Below are 20,117 nucleotides of genomic sequence, written 5' to 3'. Positions count from 1 at the left end.
CTCCTCTCCCTCCTCCTGCACTTCCATCCCTCCCTCTCTTCCTCCTCTCCCCCAACCTCCATCTCCCCGGCTCCGTTGGTCCGGCTAGTCTAAGCAGGATCCAGAGCTGGAGTTCAGGTGCTTACTGGTGTCAGTTGTTCATAGCACTTTTTTTAAAGAAACATCACAAAAGAAAGGAAAGATGTAAGAAAGACAGAAAACAGGAATGACAGAATTGAGAGAAAAAGCTGAATCAGTGTGAAAGAGAGGCCTCAGCTGCTGAGGCCAGCTGCAGAGCGGTGAAAACGCCTCAGAGTTTTTGCTCTTTTTCATCTCCACCATTGATGGCATCATTATCACCATCATCGTCATTGTCTTCTACATCAACACGATCACCAGTCTTGCTGTTACTGTGATTTCCATGACTGCCTATGTTCAAGACGATGAATAAAGAGAATGAGCAAAGAAACAGAGACTCACGATACATGTACCTCAATCACATCTGTGTCTTGTCTTTCTCCACTGGCACTTTGACGCCACAGCTCAAATCATCATAATCTACCTGCTAAACCTGAACCTGCTAGGTGAATCCCATGGGCAAAAGGTCAAGGTATGGCTGAGGCTAACCTCTTTAAACTCCACTAACCTGTCATAGGGTTGTCCAAATCCACACAACTTCATTATAATTAGTTGAGGTATCAAAGTGTCACAACAACAATGTGGAACTAGATGATTTTAACAACCTTAAAGCTCATTAAGTGGAAATTAGGGGAACAAATTTAAAATTATGGGGTAAATACACACACAAAGTGTATTTGGGTCAGTTTGACCTGTTTTGTTGTCCCTCATGTGTATTGAATGGTAAACCACCTGAACTACCAGTTAAAAATAATAACAGATAGAGTTCAAGTGTCAGACATATCCCCATAAAACTAGGTTTTAAGGTGAATAAACTAAGATGGATCAACAAAATAAATCTTCGATAGGTTAAAATGAGTCCTGTTGTGATCCATGTTTTTGGACAATATGGGAAATACATTCAAATCACAATCCTACCTACTGATGGAAAAGATCCAGGAAATCCTTTGTGGATCAATGTGTAGATTGCATCAGAAGTATGTTCCTGTCTTGCAGAATTTCAGCCTTTCTTAGATATACTTAAGAAGGAAGATTTGTTCCAGCTGCATATAGAGTGAAAAGTCTTATCAATTTCTTGCTATTTTCCAAAATGATTTCCCTTTGACTTAGCTGAAAAGCTATGATGGACAAATTCCGTGGTATCTTGTTGATAATCGGCCTACCAGCAGTGGAAACTAACCCAGCATGGCACAATTTCGAGTCATTTGCTCGTTAGCTGAGCGTTTCCGTGTTGATGCCGCTTATTACTGCAGAGTGAAATGTTGTTCTTTTTACTCCACCTACAGCCAACCAACAGCTACAGTTACTTTACAGATTAAGACTTCACATTAAAAAAATATGATGAACTTATAATGCATTATTATTGATTAAAATGGATAAGCGCATAATGTAGTCAAATTAGCTCTCAGCCACCTACAGCATTAAAATACTGCTGACACACTAATGCGCCATAACTATAATAGCTATAACACTGTAATGGGCCATTCACCCTAATGACCGCTTCTACTTTTGATACTTTAAGTAAATCTGACTGATGATGCTTCTGTTCTTTTACTGTGTCTGTAAAGTTTGAATGCAGAACTTGAAATGTTGGTATTTTCTGCTTTTTAAGGAGAAGAACAGTCATAATCATGGAGCTACAGACACTTCACAACCGTTTGAAAGGCAATGGATGTATTTCAGTCATCAAGCAATAAGCCTGTCAGGCCTGTGCCGTCGTGTTTCACGTTTTAACCCTCTGAAAAATAATGAGTGAGCGTTGCAGATTTGAATGCGACTGAATGCTCACCACTAGAGGACGCTGTGGCTCAAATGAGACTTGCGACACTTGCTTCTTCTTCACGGCTGATGATGACATGTCAACAATAAACATGGCAACCACCAGCAACTACTGGGAAGGTAAATTATGCCACAACATTTAATTTAAAACAGTTGTCCTTTTTGTAATTGTTTTTCAGCGATTCAGGTCAAACACCATTAACATGTCCCGTGATGGGTGACGTTAATAAACTTTACATCCAAGGGGAGGAGATACATCTGGCTGGTTCCAAGCTAACCTGTTAGCTTAAGAGCTAATGGCGAACTTGAAAGTTTTTAGCTGATCAGTTATTAACTGTTATACTGCTAGCTTAAGTACTCTCCTTCCAGCTGATTTAGCATAGCGATAAAAAGAATTTGTACCAAAGTGAGTTTTACTTAGCTTGGCCGTTTGACCGTCTGCTACCTGTTTGCAGCAAAACGGGAAAGAAGTTTAAACGAGAGTTTTATAGAAACGAAGGTCTTACAGTATTACATGTATCACAATATCTGCTTCCCTCATGAGGTGTTAGTTCTGAATGTCTCTGTCTCTTCACTCAGATCTGCGTAAACAGGCCAGACAGTTGGAGAATGAGCTGGATCTCAAGCTGGTCTCCTTCAGTAAACTCTGCACCAGCTACAGCAGCAGTAGCCAGCCGACAAGACACAGCAGGTCAGCAGCACACTCCTCACTTCACTGCAACAATCTGGATGTACCCTCGCCTTTGCTGACCCTGGACATATAATTTAAATACCTGCATGAGCTCACCTGGCCTAAATGAAATCTGCTGAGATTTTTAATTGTTTATATTGAAATATTTTACTAACATTGTTGACTTACCATAAAGTCAAAGTCAAAAGTCAAAGTCAAAGTCAGCTTTATTGTCAATTCTGCAGTATGTACAGGACAAACAGAGAATCGAAATCATCTGTGACAGGACATATATTAAAAAGAGATAAATAAAAACTGTACAATCTTAATAAAAACTGTATAATCTAAGTAAAAACTGTACAATCTAAACAAAGAGAATGTAATAATAAACCCATCGTCCTGTATTTAACAAAGCATTTTTCACATTTCTGACAACAAATTATTATGAATTATCTGATAATTTGTTCTTTTTTAAGAATTAACAATTTAATTTGTTGGCCAGTAACTGATATTTTTATCCTTTTGCAATTTAGAAATTGGTCTTGTAAGTTTCATTTTTGCCTGATTAATTTAAAATTATTATTTTTTCATCTGACATACAACTAGTTTGATAACTTGTCTTAAACTTGAACTAGTATCTTTTCCTTTTAATTTTTCCATCAGGTCTGACTCTGGCGTCCCATCTCAAGACAACATGCTTGTGGCCATGACTACTGAGCTGGAGCAGCTATTGGCCAATGTAAGTCAAACATCACCCATTAATGGTCTGGACCAGCCATAGTTGAAAGGGTCCCCTTCAGTAGCAAGTGTTGAAACCCCAAGCCCAGCTGATAGAACTGATGTGATGCCAAACATATCATAAAAAGTTTGATTTATAATCAGTGTTCTCCACTATAAGTGAACAGCCAGCTAAAGCTGATTGTGTCATCCTGGGTTTTTACATGCTGGGAGAACATCTGTTTATTTTACAGGTTGTACTGACTATTAGAATTGCTGTTTATAATCATTATAATACATTCATGTTTACTTTGAAATTTGTTGTACTGTAGTTTGATAATCTAAATTATATTCTTGTATGGTTATTCAGTTGTTTTAACTTCATTCCCCTCTCCCTTCCAAAAAATCATTGCTACTTGATATTAATTGTATTTTTTTTTTCTTGCAGCTTACATCAGTCAACGACAAAATGGCAGAATACACAAGCGCTCCAGGAACTTCGTCACATAACGCAGCATTGATGCACACCTTACAGAGACATAGAGACATTTTACAGGTGCATACAGTTGCTTCACTTTCATGTATTTGTCAGGTTCATGTATGAGTCACCTTAAGTATTTTCCATATGTTGAAGAAGAAACATTCGTGACACATGTTGGCTTTGTGAATTCCCTTCTTGTCATTCTGTCAGCGTCATCATGTCTTGCTGACTTTTGTTTTATAATTTCTTTGCCCTGTAGGACTACACTCACGAGTTCCACAAAACCAAAAGCAACTTCTTCAGCCTGCGAGAGCGAGAGGACCTACTGGGCTCTGTTCACAGAGACATCGAGTAAGCACCTTATACATTGCTTGACAATAAAAGACTTCTATTTTATTAAATGCAACATTATCTTTTTATGGTTTTTCTCCACCATGACATACCATTTTTTGTGTCGTGTAGGAAATGCCTGTTTATATGTGTATAATCAATAAGAACTGTTGATGAAAATTGACAATTCAAAACACAGCTGCCAGAGTCCTCACAAGATCTATGAAGTTTGATCATATAACACCTGTCCTGGTGTCTTTGCATTGGCTACCAACACAAGTGATGGTTGATTTCAAATCCGCCTTCTGACCCATGTGGCTGTAAACAGATTGTCTCCTTCCTGCATCTCTACTCTTATTACTCTGAGTACTCCATCACGTCTTTTATAGTCTCTTGGTGCTTATTAACTCTTCCTAGATTAAAAAAAAATCTTTTGCGTGTAGAGCCTTATTCTATTGATCTCCACTTCTTTGGAATAAACTTATTCCAAGGAAGGAAGCATGCATTATCTCTGCGTCCCAGATGCTGCATATGCGAGCCTTATCATACACGAGCTCTGCTGAGATTTTATAAATCCAGTCTGAAAACATGTCTTTTCTCTGTGTGTATAGACTCTAATTTCCCTGGCTGGCTCAGGAATTATACTATATTAAGTTTAAAAAAATACAAATGACTAAGTATCAGATATTACAGGTGTATATTACATAAACCCTCTTGTCAGAATAGAAGAAATATCCAAACCAATGTATGACATGAAGGGCTTCCATATTCTGCGAAATATGTGATCTTTACAACGCAGCTTACATGTCAAATAATCTAATGATACATATTCAAGTATGACCTTATGCTAATATGTTTTAGATGGAACTTATCCATTTCAAGATAACACATTTTCTTGCATAGAATGTTTTCCTGTTATTGTTATTTATCAGTAACATGACCTTTTGGTTTCCCAAGCATAATGGATCACATTCTACACGAATAGATAAGACCATTTCATTTCTTACTTTTTCATCTTTCCTCCCCCTCCTCCTCTTTTGTGGACTTTTGCTGTGTTGTCCTTAACCAGGAGGAGGCAGAAATGTCCAGTTTGTTGCTGAATCCCCACACCCTTTGATAGTCTCCATTCCTTCTATCATGTTTCATCCCCTAATAAGAGGCACCTCTTCTTATTAGGCCATCTACTTTCTACTCTCTCTGTCTCTCTCTCTCTCTCTCTCTCTCTCTCTCTCTCTCTCTCTCTTTCTCTGGGGATATCACTTCTAAGTGCCTTCTACAGTAAATCAAACCGCAAGGCTTTCATTCAGCCAGAGCCGAGAGATAGTGGTTACATCTGGCCTGCCTGATAACAGAGAAATGCTTTATCAGGGCAAGAGATGGAGAGCAACCCCGTCAGACAGAGAGAGGGAGAGGGGGACACTCTCCTGATCTGATGCTGACTGATTACAGAAATTATGAGAGTGAACTGTAATCGTTCTCATAGAAATGAGACATGTGGAAAAATAAGTTAAGAGACAGGGGCGACATATAGGTAATGGTTGATGAATTGATGATCAGTCAAACAGGGTGGAGATGGTGTAAATAAAAGATGGAGGACAGTGTTGTGGGTTAAGTAGAGCTAATCACTTAAAAGCATTAACACAGGAAGCACATAATCAGCATCCATCAGTTAATAGGAGGTAGTGAAATAGTCTTTTCAGACTGAGGCAAAGACTGTGCAAAAACTTGCCTTTTGTGGCACCTTCTTCTGTTAGCCAATAGCAAAGCTGCGTAGACATGATTATGATTATAAACCTCAGCAACCCCCCCAAAAAAAACCTCAATTGGGCCAGAATTGTTATTTGGCAAAAATAGCAGTGATGATCGCCTGCTGCTGTATTCTCTGGAACATTGTAATTTAAAGTGCAGCATACTGTAGCTAGAACATAGTGGAGTAACTGTCAGTGTTTGCTTTATTTATAGCAGCGTGACTCAAGGGATGGCAATGATGATTTGTCAGTCAGTCCGCCACTTTGTTCCAGACTAAAAGATCTCAACAGCTATTGAATGGATTCCCGTGAAATTTTGTGAAATCATTCATACTACCCAGTGATGATAAATGCTAATGACTTTGGAGATGTCCTGACTTTTCATTTAGCTCCTCCAGCAGGTCAAAGTTTTCACTTTCACAAACATTTGTAGGTTTCAGACAGTGAATCTAACTTTTCTCCTGTGCCACTTTTATATTTTCTATCTTAAGTATCTAACCAACCATTGGATGCATGGCCTTGAAACACATTTGTGTGCCTCTCAGGATGAATTGTAAGAATTTTGATGTCAATATGCCGGTTTGTCCTCAGCTGTACTTTATGTTCAGTGCTAATTAGCATTGTTATTGTTAGCCTATGCCTAAATACAGCCTTAAAGCCCTGCAGAGGTGGAGAGTCATTGTCTTGATCTTTCTTGGTAATATAAATTTTGCTTTGTCTGGTGGCCTCTTGATAATGACGTGTCCATGGTTCAATCTAGCCAGGGACCTTGGTAGCATGCCATATCCCTCTCTCTTACCCCATATTTCCCGTCTTGATCTGTACTGTATCTCCATTAAAGAAAAGTTAGAAATGCATCCTGTTCCAGTTTGTGAGTCCAATTCTCTCTCTTCTGTTTTCTTATTCAGGTCCTACAAGAGCAGCTCAGGAGTGAATAACAGAAGAACTGAGCTCTTCCTGAAGGAGCATGAACATCTCAGAAAGTAAGAGATTTCTTAAAAACAACTTATCGCTTAAAATCACTGCAACAGAAAGTCAGGAAATTAATATTTGGGTTTTCAAGAACACCAAGGGTGACTTTTGAAATCCCTCCCTATTTGCTACATAGTGCGCCCTATATACTAATACATATATACAAATAATTTGACTGTTTGAAATCTGAGTGTGAATTTAAGCTCTGTGATGTAGTGCCCTTAAAAATTCCTACAATGGAATGAAAAAAGGAGCTCCTGCAGGTGATGTCTTGATTAGTTTGGCTTCGTTGTTCTTATGAAAGTAGCTTGGTTATTGTAGTTTGAAACATGACTACTGGTATATGTGCTGGTGCTTTTGTCTGGCTCTGTGTACATGCACATGCACTTATCAGTGGTTTGTGCCACATGTTGTTAATCACGTCTCCTTGTGGCTGATAATGTGTTTCTTATGCACTCTCTCATGACTGCACTCATTCAGAGGAAGGTTAACTCGCAAGGAAAAATAAAAGAGTAGTAGTAAAACAGGAGATGTGGTGATGAAAGGGATTGAAAGCAGGAAGACATCAAGTGCATAACAGCAACTTGCAGCAACTTTTCCCAATGTGATGTGGAACAGCTTAGAAATTTGGCCATCAAGCGAAAGGAGGAAAATCACCTTTTTTTAGCCCCTTCACCAGGTCCAGATCCTTTAATATTTGGTATCTTCTGATTCTGCCTCTAAGCTGATCTTCACACTGTATTAACCTAAATGTTGACTGTATCTGACATAACAGCTGTGCAACCTACTTAACCTGGCACTCCTTATTTTATTTATAAGCTACTCGATCCAAATTCTGGAGGTCCTGGTTCAAAAATATTAAGTTTAAAAGCTTAAATTATAGATATGATATGAAGGAAAGCTTAACTGGGAAAATGTGACTCCAGAAATTCATGTGACGCAGTCCACCAGAGAGAAGATATATTAGTCTGTTGGAGTTGATGGCAGTACAGAAACACTCAGTTCACTCACAGCTGCACATGTAAGTGAGACTGTAGCCAAGCTGGATAGCCAAGCTGCAACAGACGCAGGCTGAGGTGGACTGATAAATAAATAAAGATCAGATTTTATCAGCTTTATTTCAGCCCATACTGAGCCATTAAAAATGCCCGTATTGGCTCGGAAAATCTTTTGTCTTTTGTTGTCTTACTAAGCTATCGGGCTACCACGGACCTGCCCTGTGCTGTACATTCTTCAAGTGTTTAAACTCTACTGGAGGGAAAGACATCATTCCTCCATAATACTTTCCGAAATTTGGTGTTTTGATGGTGGTGGAGAGTTGCTCAGTTAGGTTGAGATCTGGTGACTGTGAAGGCCATAACATATCATTCACATCTTGAAAGTCTCACACTTTGGTCCAGACAGAAATATCTTTCTCAGCTAGTAAAATCTTTCACAGACCTTTACGGTCCCCAGAGGATGAATGATCTCTTTGGTGATCCTCAGACTTTTCATCAGGCGCCACCGGCAGGCCAAAGTTTTCGCTTATCCACTGAAATATCTCAACATGTCCCCTGGGTTTTTTCTCTTTTATGCATTTTAAATACTTTATATAAATACCTTGTATGTGCATTGCTCCTATACGTCATGTATATGCAGCAATGGGGGGAAAAAAAGTGATGATGTGTGTTCGTGGTGTACTTCTGAAATATATTTGAAATATAGTTTCATTGGACATCTGAAAATAAACTCTCCACAATCGCATCATCTTCTTCCTGTAATTTTTGTGATCATAATGCACACAGGACATTCTGGTGACTGCGAAATGTTAATTTCCAGAAGCCTGTACTGTGACTGGTCAGCAATGGTCTCAATGAGATGGGAGTTTTATCATGTTATGCTACTAATGTGGTCTTTTTTTTCAACACAGTTCATTTCCTTGAACATAAGAAATTGAACATGAACCTGAAGGAGACTTGTAATTACACGATCTTGGATTCTCCATATGGATTTATGCTCTTTACCAACTGAGCTACTGAACATCTAGGAAAAGCCGATGATTAACACTACCTGGCTTTTTCAACCAAAATATCAATGACAAAAGTAAAAATCCAAACAAACCTACAAATTAGGCCCAGAAAAACTGGGTTTACAAACCAGTGATCAGACTACTTTGTCAAGTTGTATGAGACGGAAAGTAGTTTCACGTAGAAAAGGAGTAACTAAGTAAAGGAGTAAAAATGAAATAACATGAGCCAAAGCGTGAAGCTGCCTCGTCGGTGGACTCAGATGAAGAATAGCGAGATAAAGCAGAGGACAGTAGCAGATAGATGGTGGGAGAGGTGGATGGATAGATGGAGGAAGTATAAAGCACAGTATTGATTTTTGGTCTCCAGTGGAGTCCGCCAGGATGCACATTGCAGCCCGTATATGCTCCGCTCAGCTCTGGACCGAACGCTTTATTTTTCTGTCCGTCACTTATCTCAGCAGCTAATGGCAGCTGATACAAACCTCATCTCTGCGTGTGTCCAGCCTCTGTGTCGCACCTAAAGGAAATAACACAGGGATCAGTTTACCATCCTGAAATTTATATGTCTGTGTGTTTGGAGCAGTTATATTACAGAGATTAATAGGTTTCTGCTACGATGGGTGTTGGATTTGACCAATCAGATCCCCCAAATCCTCCATTAACCAGCACTTTCTCCTGCCTCACAGGAATCACAGGAAGTGCTTCTTTTATGATAATAGACCCAAAGAGCTGTGTGGTTTCATGGCAAGGGCTTTCCCTGTGTCCTGCAATGTTCATGAAGCAGGAGCAATATATACAGCGTGTTGGAAATATTATCAAAAATTAAAAGCGATGAGTGATTTTAGGTAGTTTGAATCTTTTGTAGGACTAAAGCTGACTTTTCTCTCCTTTTTTCCATTTCATGTTCACAGCTCAGACAGTCTTATTGACAATGCAATAAGGTAAGCTTTATGACTCCATTCCTTTCTCCTTTTACTCACACACACTCACACACACTCACACACACACACACACACACACACACACACACACCATCATCATCATCATCAGCACACACACACACCATCAGCACAGCTCTCCTAAAAACATTCAAACCAACTTAATGCGATGCTGTGAAGACAGCTATATGCATCTCGTCTGCCACTAATCCCTCATGGTTTCTCTCCCTCCAGTATCGCCATGGCTACCAAAGAGAACATCACATTTCAGCGTGGGATGTTGAAGTCCATTCAAACCAGGGTCACAACTTTAGCCAGTATCCTTTTATCATTTTAATAATTTGTTCCTCTTCTTTACTTTCTCTCTATGAAAATGTCTGCTTTCCATGTACAGTCCATCTGCACAAATGTGCTTCGGCTGCAGAACTAATCACAGCATATGTAGACATAGAGCAGGATAACGCAGCCTCACTTACAGTGAAAGCTGGTATGACAGACAGTAGACTGCACCATTAGGCACCATTTACTCTTTTTCCTGGTTACGTTAGGAGCCCCGCTGATGTATTTCCCCTCCTGCTTTCTGTCTCTTACTCACTGCAAGGAAAAACCCTTCTTAATTATTTTCCTTCACCGCGCTCCCCCGCCCCTCAGATCGTTTCCCCGCCATCAACAGTCTCATCCAGAAAATCAATTTGCGCAAGAGGCGGGACTCTTTAATTCTAGGCGGGGTGATTGGCGTCTGCACCATCCTCCTGTTGCTCTACACTTTCCACTGATGCTCTGGTGACCTGACAACTGAACTGAAAATATTCATTACAGCTCAGATCAAATGTTTTTTATGTTTTCATGTGTTCTCCCTTCTATTTTCATTTACTCTCCTTAAAAACTGTTTGAAGAGTTAAGAAAGGATTTTAATTATTTCACTTTAAAAAAAGTCTTAATTAGACATGAAAGATTTAAATTTGTGTATTGTCTGAATTATGATAATTATATATTCATTTGTATCTTGAAATTTATATATTGCTGCTTGAATGCTGTTGAAATTTTAACTCTGTACAAATGTATAAAGTAATATTTGACTGGGATTGCATACTGATGATGTCATACTTGTTTTTATAGTGTTGGCGGTGCCTAACAAAATAAAGGTGAAGAGCTCAATTTCAAGTTCGATTCATGCTCATTCAAGTTTATTTTAGACATGCAGAACTATGGCACAGTAAACCAGTCATACAGTATAAATGTATAAACATCAACATCAGAGTGCCAAGAACAGTGCATACAGGGAGATAACCCCATTCATATCTTGCAGTATATTGTAAACGTAATGAGGTGTAGAGATCCAGGCAGTTCAGTAGAGTCCAAACAGGAACCTGTTCAGTTTATCATAGTAGCACGCAAAGCAAGGTATCACACTATGACTGCAGTACGGCATTGTTGTGATAAATGAGTTCTAAACTTGGTGTAAACAGTGTATGAAATCAGTTAGTACGTCTTCCCACAGCCACGAAAGTCCCGTGCCGATAGAACAGAAAGAGAAACAGGGCAGGCGGTGGCGCCAAGACAGACTAGAGGTGCACTGATGTGTTTTGCTTTTGTTTGACCACCTTTTTTTTTTTCTTGGACGATGACATATGTTGTCTTCTTTAGCTTTTAGGACATCCTCATATCTAATTGTGCACTATCTGATATCGCCGTGCCTGTTTTGTTTCTACAGCATCATAATAAATGCTGCTTCAGGACCATCATTGCAACTGACCAATCACTTAGTTGCGATGTCATAGCTGTGCAACTGTGAGGGAAAAAAGCAAATACACACATGGGAGGATCCAGCCTTTCTAGCACGTGGTTAATGATGTGAAAGGGTCCCCGAACCATGATCTTTTTCTGATCCTAACCCAGTACTTTTTTTTGCCCAAACGTAGCCAAACTGCGACAGAAAAGTTATAAGTACAACAAAAAGTTCCACATGGGCTCACAGTACTGTGCTTGACCCTCTCCTCCACCATGACCTGCTGCCTTTGTGGTCAGTTCACTTTGGTCAGTTTCAGTGATGGTCCTGCAGCAGCATTCATTATGATGTAGGAACAACACCAGCACGGAGATATCAGATAAACCATTTAATGATGCCATGCCTTTTTTTTTTTTTTTACACAAGCAAAATGTTCCATCCAATTCTCTGTGGCAGGTGTGTGTACTTCAGTGCTCCACTAGTTTGGACTGAGTAGCTTCTTTGTGCCGTCTGATGATCTGACACTACACCTGCGTGCAGCCCTCATTTTCCTTCCTTTTGTTCCTGAGTTTGTGGGGTTATTGGGCACGAGCGTTGCCAGAAAAAGAGAAACGGCCTGCGACCTCTTTCCTTTTTCCTTCTTTTGTCCATTGCAGAAAAATCAATAACTTGTAGGTTACAGTCTCATCAGCTTGTTTTCAACTCAGATTTTGTGCTTTTTCATCTTCAAAAAAAAAAACAAAAACAAAAAACAAAACAAAAACATTTTTCCTCATCTCTTTTCTGTGCAAATTTGAGATCGGATGAAGTTAAAGGAGACTCCTTCCATCCTCCAGTTCACTTCTGGAACTCTGCAAGAAAGAGAAAAGAGAAATTAAAGCACAGCTTTACCTTTACACTTTAAACTGACTGCACATTTAACCAAATTGAGGTCCCCATGGGCCCAGACTGCTTTTTGATGGTTAAGGTTTGGGCTTGGAAATGCATTATGTCAACGGAGTGACCCCACAGGAATGGTGATATGAGCGTGTATGTGTGTGTGTCCTGTCTTTCATCCATACCTTGTGTAAACACTATGAAGATGACGACGGCCACACCCATCAGCATTGCCAGACAGCTGAGCACCATTGACAGACGCCCATACTTCCTTGCTCCTTCAATATCTCCTGTATGGAGAACAGACGTCGACTAATGGGAAAGGAAGGGGAAGGAGGGTGAACAACTATGAATTATTGAAATACAACACAGAAGCAAAACACTTGTAGTCTTTGAAAAGATTACACCTGTACTTAGGATATACCTAGGCGTGTGAAGCACAGACCATGATAATAATTCTCATTGCGTTTTTGTGAAGAAAATTAATGCTGTAAATAAATGCAACTCACCACATGTGCATACCACAAGGCACACATGTTGAGCGGCACGGCGGGACAAAAACACGACAGTACGGCGAGCCAGAGGTAACTCGGGGGCGCGGACCCGGGTGGCACCGGGGAGGGCAGCGGTCCCAGGCTGAGCCGGGACAAGGACTTGGGTGGGGTCGCCAACTGCCCGATGGAGGCCGACTTTAGCGGCGATCTGTGTCCGTTCTGGTCCGCATCCAGGGACCGGACGCTCCCGCTGATGGTGAGGGAGAAGGAGTCGGATGGTTTGATGTTGCTCTGCCCGGTGGGCTCGGTGGCCGTGGTGCTCAGCAGCTTCTCCGTGTCATGGAAGTCGGTGGGATTGGAAACTTCCCTCTCGCCGAGGGCGCCTTTCCCAAACGCAGCATCAGTGTTGATAGCCATCGTAAAAAGATAAGAAATCTCCAAGTCCTACTCTGCCTGGCCGAGCCGCTTTCCTGTGGATAGAGATGCTGAAGAGTCTTCCTTCAGATGTTCTCCATTGGGGGTCATTAGATTAAATATTATGAATTCAGAGAGTCCGATATCTTCAAGGCAACCTATTTAATTAAGCAGTCTAACTCCATCAAAATGTCTTATTGATGAGCGAGATGTTATTGATGTCTGAGTCCCTCTCGCGTTCAGTTGGCGGTGAGCGTCCGGACGCACGCCTTGCCTTTCACCCCCCCGCCCCCCTCTATTATGTAGTGAGGTATTACCGCAACCCTTACATCTCCACAGCACATCCCCAGTGTCTGAGCCCTGCTTATGCACCAGGCGAGGCGTGTGACAGTGCAAAAACAACAATTAGACCTCTTCTTAAGTGAGTATGCGCGTTGCGTAAAAGCTTTCCATTTACGCACGGGGGCATCAGATGGATCAGCATGCAAGAGCGCAGGGTGTGTGTGTGAAGGGGGTTGGAGAGGGAACAAGGTGGACGCAAGCCTCTCAATACATGCGCGTCCTGCTGACTCAGGTCCTCCTGTCAAAGTCATTTTCTGCCACGTTACAGGAACCTCACTGTCTTCTCAGTTATTTAAGCTTTACAAAGTGCCCCATAAAACGTTCTCGCCCCTTAAATCTGATTTTTAATCTTATAATATATATAGGTATAGAAGAATACATCAATAATACAGCACTCAATAGGACATAAGGAAACTTCATTTTGCTGATAATAATTCAAATCTTAATTAATCATATTCCACCACTGCCCATCAGACATACTTCTATGTGAGAGTTGCAGTAGTCAATACAGTGTCTATCAGATAGATGAGAATCTGTACAATAATTCCCTTGAACAATTTGTGATCTGATCTATGAAGTTTTGCTCGTTGTTGCACATGTCCAGGATTATCAAATAATGTCCATAGTGAAATAAAAATGAGCCCTGTGATGGATGAACTGGAAGGACAGGCTTCTAGTTAACAGAATAACAGGTGGATGGGGGCACAGTGAAGATACTCACTCTCGATCTCACTGTATGAATCAACAGACTTCCTTTGAGAGTTAAATATCATCCTTTCAGGTCTTTCCCTTCTTTTTTCTCTCTACTTTAAAAGCCTAACGCGTTACAGATTTAATACCACGTTCATCCACATGAGGTGGCAATAATCCACTTTGCTGACTGACTTTATTCCCCTCAACATGCTCTATGAGGCCCTGAGCCATGCTTTAACCTTAGTTTTGCAGATTATTACGCCACCTAGTGGTGGTTTGGATGAAAAATGTTCCCAGACTCAGAAGTGGTGGCTTTACTGGTACAGCAACTCTCAAGTTTTGCCTCATCTTCCCTAACTTACTGATTTTTGTCCCTGTAATGTCCTGATGATCAGTGTAAAGAAATTATTCATACCATTATCTATTCGGTTTTCTGATGTGATTTTTCTTAGTGGTGCAAACCAAAAATTCTCAATCAGATCTGTGAAGTAAAATGCTGAATGTACTGTACATGTGGCCTCAAATTCAGATTCATACCAGGACGACCACTCAAACATGAAACACATTTAATTAGGCAAATATGATGATTGGGCTATTTTGTAAACTGACTGACTTGAGAACCTTAAATATGCCCCAATTCATCTTACAATAATGAAGTAGTATTTTAGCCTGCTGCTCAAGCTAAATAAATAAATAGGGGCATGAATGTTGGTCAGTTATTGCATTATTTGACATTGAGTGGGTTATTTCAATACTTCCCTGAGTCTGATAATGTTGGGACTGTACCAGTGGATGTGCTGTGAAAGTTTGGAGTTCATGAAGGAATCCTTTTATTCCCTGAAGAAGAATCATTAACACTGTTTTCTTTTTCAGTCTGGTTTCGTTAGTGTGGCGAGTAGCCTACCAGAGGACAAAGACTATGAAGTTTTTGCATTTCTTAATTTACTTTCATCTTCCTTTTTCACCTTTAATGGGATTACTGGAGACTTTAAAGTTAAAAAGGATGAGTGTCACACATTTCTGCATGCATTTATTGTGCGCCTCTTTGTGCTTGTGTTGTTGTTTTTGGACGAGAGAGCCTTCGGTGCTGGTATGTGTTTTATTGTCCACAGCGTGCAAATTTGTCCACAACAATAAACCTTAAGTCTGAGAACATATGTTGTTGTTGTTGTTGTTGTTCTTTATTGTGAGAAAACACATCATAGGCAAAATTTCAGCAGGAAAAAAAGAAACATGACCACAAAATTAAACATTTCTTACTAAAAATAGCCCTTACATGTGATTAACACAGGAATATAAACAATGGTGGCTCAGATCCGGCAGGTTATTAAAGTCCAGTGTGACTACTGAGAATGTGAAACACCGCCTTCCTCAGTCCTCTTCCCACCAACCCCCCATCCGCTTCCTCTTCTTGAGTCGTCCGGGGCAGGGCTGACCAGAGCAGTTCTTCAGCTGGCAGCTTTAGCATGTGTACAGGAACATAAAGCTTGCCAGTGAAGAACTACTGTGTGTCAGCCATTCAAGGCCAGGGGCGAGGGGGAGCTGGGAGTCAGCCAGTGAGCGTTAGAGTTAGAACTGGCCAGCCTGAAGTGACGGACAGGCTGCTTTAAGGCACAAATGGTGACTCCTTCTCCTTCCATGTTCCTGCAAAAAGAGAAGAAGAGATCATTTAACTTCCCCTTTTAAACTCCCTGCTCCAGCAGCGTGGGTCTGAGCTGGCCTGCAGCCAGTCACACACGTACAGTAAGTGGGTGCAGTCGAGCCACAGTGTGTGCGATTGGCTGCGAGTAACTGGGTGAAATGAGCTGATATGCAAGAATGACTGGGGAGATGCACACAAGATCATGCGTCAGATTACCAGGAGAGATACATGCATGAGCAGCTCAACTCTGCCTCTGCACATTATACTGTGCCAGCAAGAAATTCTTAGATATTCCTTTACATGATGCACGAAATCGCAGGCAGGCCTCTGGAAAAAAAACACTTTATTTATTTATTTGTCAGTTACCGTGGTTACATGAGCGCAAGGCGATGAAGAGGAGTAGACAGCCTCTACATGAAAGCAGAGATCCTGGAATCGTTTCAGAAGTCCAGAGAAGAACTATTTGTGTTTGAAGTCTTCGTTAATAAAGTGAACGTTCAGGTGTTTTCCACAGAGAAAACCTGTAGCTAAGTTGTAAGCTTACACGTGAAAAGTTAGTAGCTACAAGAAGCTGGCACAACAGAGTAGCTAGCTTACTTGAGGTAACGGCTGAATCTGCAGTTTGAGGTGTGTTCAGCAGGTATGTCAATAAATGCTTTAGGCAGGCAGCTTTCTCCAACTAAAATTCGAAGAAGATTTAAATCATGAACGTTAAATACACATAACATTAATTGTGTCTACATTAAAGCCACCATATGTATAATTTTTAGCCATGCTAGCAGCGTGGCTCTAAGAACGGCAAAGTTGGTCCATCCGACGTTGAAATATCTCATCAAATACTCGATGATTTGCCATGAAAACGTATTCACATGTTCATATTTCCTAGAAGATGAAGCCTGCTGGCTGTGGTGAGCCCCTCACTTCTCCACTAGCGCCACCATGAGGTTGATATTTGTGTTTTCAGTGAAATCTCTCAACAACTATTGAATTGTGCTTTGTGCTGTATGGATTAGCAAATGTTAGCATGCTAGCACGCTAAGATAAAATGGTGAACATGATAAACATTATACCTGCTAAGCACGTTAGCATGCTAACATTAGCACTTCACTAAAAAGTCCACTGTGTATAAATGTGCTCTCACAGAGAATTAGTCTTTTTCTTCCCTTTTTTCTTTTCACTTCCTTTCTTTTAAATTAGTTTGACTGTGTTTGCAAAATCTTACCTGAATTACACTCAACTAGCTCGCCAGCCCATGCCTTTAAATGTGGATATTGTTTGGAGCAGATATATGTGATAATAATAAGCTTCCAGCATGTAGAAATGAATCCAGCATGCACAGTGAGGTTAGACATACCGAAAGCTTGAAAAGTAACCACTTCAAGATAAACACGCATAGAGCTGAAGCAGGTCTGTGCTTTTCTTTCCTTCAAAGAATGTAATCTTGTGGTGATGTTGAGATATTGAGGACGCGTTCCACTCCTCTGGTTGACGATGAGTAACACATGCTGTACATTCCTGCAGTAAGGAGAGGCAGAATAATCTCAGGTATTTGAGCGTCCCGTAGCCTCTAGACTGAGCACAGCGGGAGGGGGGTGGTTCAGGTCACAATCAACAGGACTTATGAAACGTTTACAGACACCGCTGCAGGGAGAAATCATTTTGTCTCGCACTTTGTTTGGATTTTACTTCACGGTCATCCTGAAAGGGCCAGAGAGTCCTTTCCATTCGCACACTGTGGTCAGTATGGAAAACACACAGGTTGTGCATGGAAAAACACTAATAAGAGTTTCTTCCACCTCCTGTCAAATTTATCTACATGACAAACATCAAGAATCTTTTTGAAGTGGGTGAGTCAGCATGCACAGGCCCCGACTGCCTGTTCTGACTTGTGACTGATGCACACTGAAAAAAAGTAACCAATCAAATCTACCACTCATATCTTTTTTTTTTTTTACACCACTGAAAGAAATGTACCAGCGCTGTGCCAGATTTACACTCGTTTCCCAATCAAATCAGTCTCATGAACCTTATGTAATCAAGAGTTTTTGTTGATGAGTCATGTAACTGATTACTGGACTCCAAAATGGCGGCCATGAATTCCAGTGAAAGTTGTTATGTCCCTGCGGCTCTGTCTGCACGGTTTTCACCTCCCTCTCAGGAGCCTGCAGTCAGAGCTGAGGCCTGTGAGCCCAACGTGGCGGTACATCTCCAGTATTTGGCCTGTTTGACATTTTTGCTTTGTTACACTACTGATACAGCTCACAGTCGCACCCCATGCTTATCTTTTTCTTTGTTTGTTTGAAAAGGAAAAGATTCACTGGCACTGAAACGTGGCTGGTGTAACACACTTTGAGCCACTTTGTGAGAGTTGCTCACCCAGTGCATATGGCAGAAAAAGCGTTCTCTCTTCCTGCTTTGCTTCCACATTGTGTGGCCCACTGCACATGTCTCATCACATGGACTTCATGGACATCAGGATGTCATGCATGTAAAAATGGCTTTCCTAGACACTTGAAAAGCTTTACAAATATAAAAATTCATGATACAAAGAGTAATAAACAACCTTCTGTGCCACTCGAAGTGCCACATCAGTTTTAAAGATATCGTTTATAATGGCAGCCTATGGTGGAATCGAATTTTGGGATACAGAGGATTTTTCAACGGTTGCAATACCGCTGTTGGCCACCGGGAAGCAAGACCAGCGTCTGCAGCCATGCTTGTAACTCTGTGAGGCTGTATTTGAGCTAACTGCTAATGTCAGCATGCTAACATGCTCACAATGGGAATGCTATGTTGATGTTTAGCAGGTATAGCATTTATCATGCTCATCTTAGTTTAGTGTAGCAATGCTGCTAAAGTTTGCTAAACAGCCACAAAGCACAGCTGAGGCGGATGAGAATGTCATTAGTTTTGTCGAAATTTGGTCATAAAACAAAGTGTTTTACGCCAGATGATGGCGCTAGCTGAAAAGTTAAGAGATCCAAGTAATTACAGTTCATCCTGAAGGGGACATGAGCGTCTGCAACAGATTTCATGGAGATACATCCAGCAGTGGTGATATTACAGGCTGCACCAAAGTGGTGAACCGACGGAAAGACATTTCCATCCCGAGAGACACGCCACTAGCGTGACTGATCCGACACGGCTTTTTGCAGCGTATGATGAAAAAAAAAGTGGACAGCACGTCCTGAAAACAGCGGCTCTTTCGCAAAAGAAGGCCATCATTTGTCAATGTCAGGACCATAAAGTGAATGACCACCCTCCTCCCCTCCCGGCGCTGCACACGCAACCCACGCCAGCGTTAGTCTGAATGAAGTCAGGGAGGAGGACGTACAGTACTTGCCCTCGGGCCACACACAGGGCCACTGACAGCCATAACGGTTGACTATGGCTGCCACAACCTCAAACTGAAACTGAATTAGTTATTTGTTCCATAGTGTGCCAGTCCCTCCACAAACACTGACTCTGTATCTTTACGTTCACAATGACAGGCAGTGTTAAGCCCCCAACTCTTTTGCTGTGCCACTCTTTCCCATATCTCTACTTTTTTTTTGGGTCTTTCCTGACTTGTCTGTCCTCTCCACCCTCTTTCTCGGTCAGATCAGACTGTCCTGAATTCTTGACATTCCAGCTGCGTATGTTAGAAATTCCATCCAGCTGCTGTGGGCTTGCACAGTCTCTCCTTCTTTTCCATCCCTCTATCCTTCACCCATCTCCTCTGCATCTACTCGTCTACATCTGGCCCGCACTGGACGAGGGCGGACGTGGCTTCACTGTTCACCTTCACCTCCACTTTGCCTTTTTTTTTCTCTTCTCTCTCTCTCTCCTTTTTTTTTACCTCCCCTTCTCCTTCTCTTGCCTTGTGTCCTTTCCTTATCCGAGCAAGGGAGTCAGACATAGCCACATGACAACCAGTGTGGAAGGCCTTGAGACAGGCTTTTATACGTGGGGCAACAGTGTAAAAAGAGATAACACACAGTCTAATACACAAAAGACTGCGCTTATCTGGGGCCATGGACGTGCATTCTGTGCCACGGCGGGGAGGATAAGAAGGAGGAAAGGCACACTGGAGTTGAACGGGCAGGATGTGTGGGCCGGAGAGTGTGTAAACAGGAGGGCGTGAATGAAGCACGTTCAATGCAAGGAGGAATTATTGGCATTTTAACT

At 41.3% G+C, this 20,117-nt stretch overlaps 2 protein-coding genes across 2 annotated transcripts; one reads left to right on the top strand and one right to left on the bottom strand.

Annotated features, from left to right (window-relative positions):
* Positions 1-1,966: 1,966 nt before the first annotated feature.
* Positions 1,967-10,912, top strand: LOC121617224 (Golgi SNAP receptor complex member 1-like). Its single transcript, XM_041952317.1, has 9 exons — positions 1,967-2,016; positions 2,476-2,587; positions 3,230-3,305; positions 3,732-3,839; positions 4,024-4,115; positions 6,751-6,825; positions 9,734-9,763; positions 9,995-10,077; positions 10,412-10,912. Exons 1-9 carry the CDS (start codon positions 1,974-1,976, stop codon positions 10,534-10,536), a joined length of 744 nt encoding a protein of 247 aa, XP_041808251.1. The 5' UTR covers positions 1,967-1,973; the 3' UTR covers positions 10,537-10,912.
* A 1,308-nt stretch (positions 10,913-12,220) lies between these two features.
* LOC121617792 (trafficking regulator of GLUT4 1-like) lies at positions 12,221-13,537 on the bottom strand. Its single transcript, XM_041953027.1, has 3 exons — positions 12,875-13,537; positions 12,551-12,677; positions 12,221-12,340 (listed from the first exon to the last, which is right to left on the bottom strand). The coding sequence occupies exons 1-3, from the start codon at positions 13,274-13,276 to the stop codon at positions 12,327-12,329; spliced, it is 543 nt and encodes a 180-aa protein (XP_041808961.1). The 5' UTR covers positions 13,277-13,537; the 3' UTR covers positions 12,221-12,326.
* Positions 13,538-20,117: the final 6,580 nt, after the last annotated feature.

This window comes from Chelmon rostratus, chromosome 14, assembly GCF_017976325.1.
Source record: "Chelmon rostratus isolate fCheRos1 chromosome 14, fCheRos1.pri, whole genome shotgun sequence".
In the NCBI taxonomy this organism is placed as follows: Eukaryota; Metazoa; Chordata; class Actinopteri; order Chaetodontiformes; family Chaetodontidae; genus Chelmon; species Chelmon rostratus.
The sequence above is the reverse complement of the archived record's forward strand: the minus strand, read 5'-3'. Positions and strand labels throughout refer to the sequence as shown.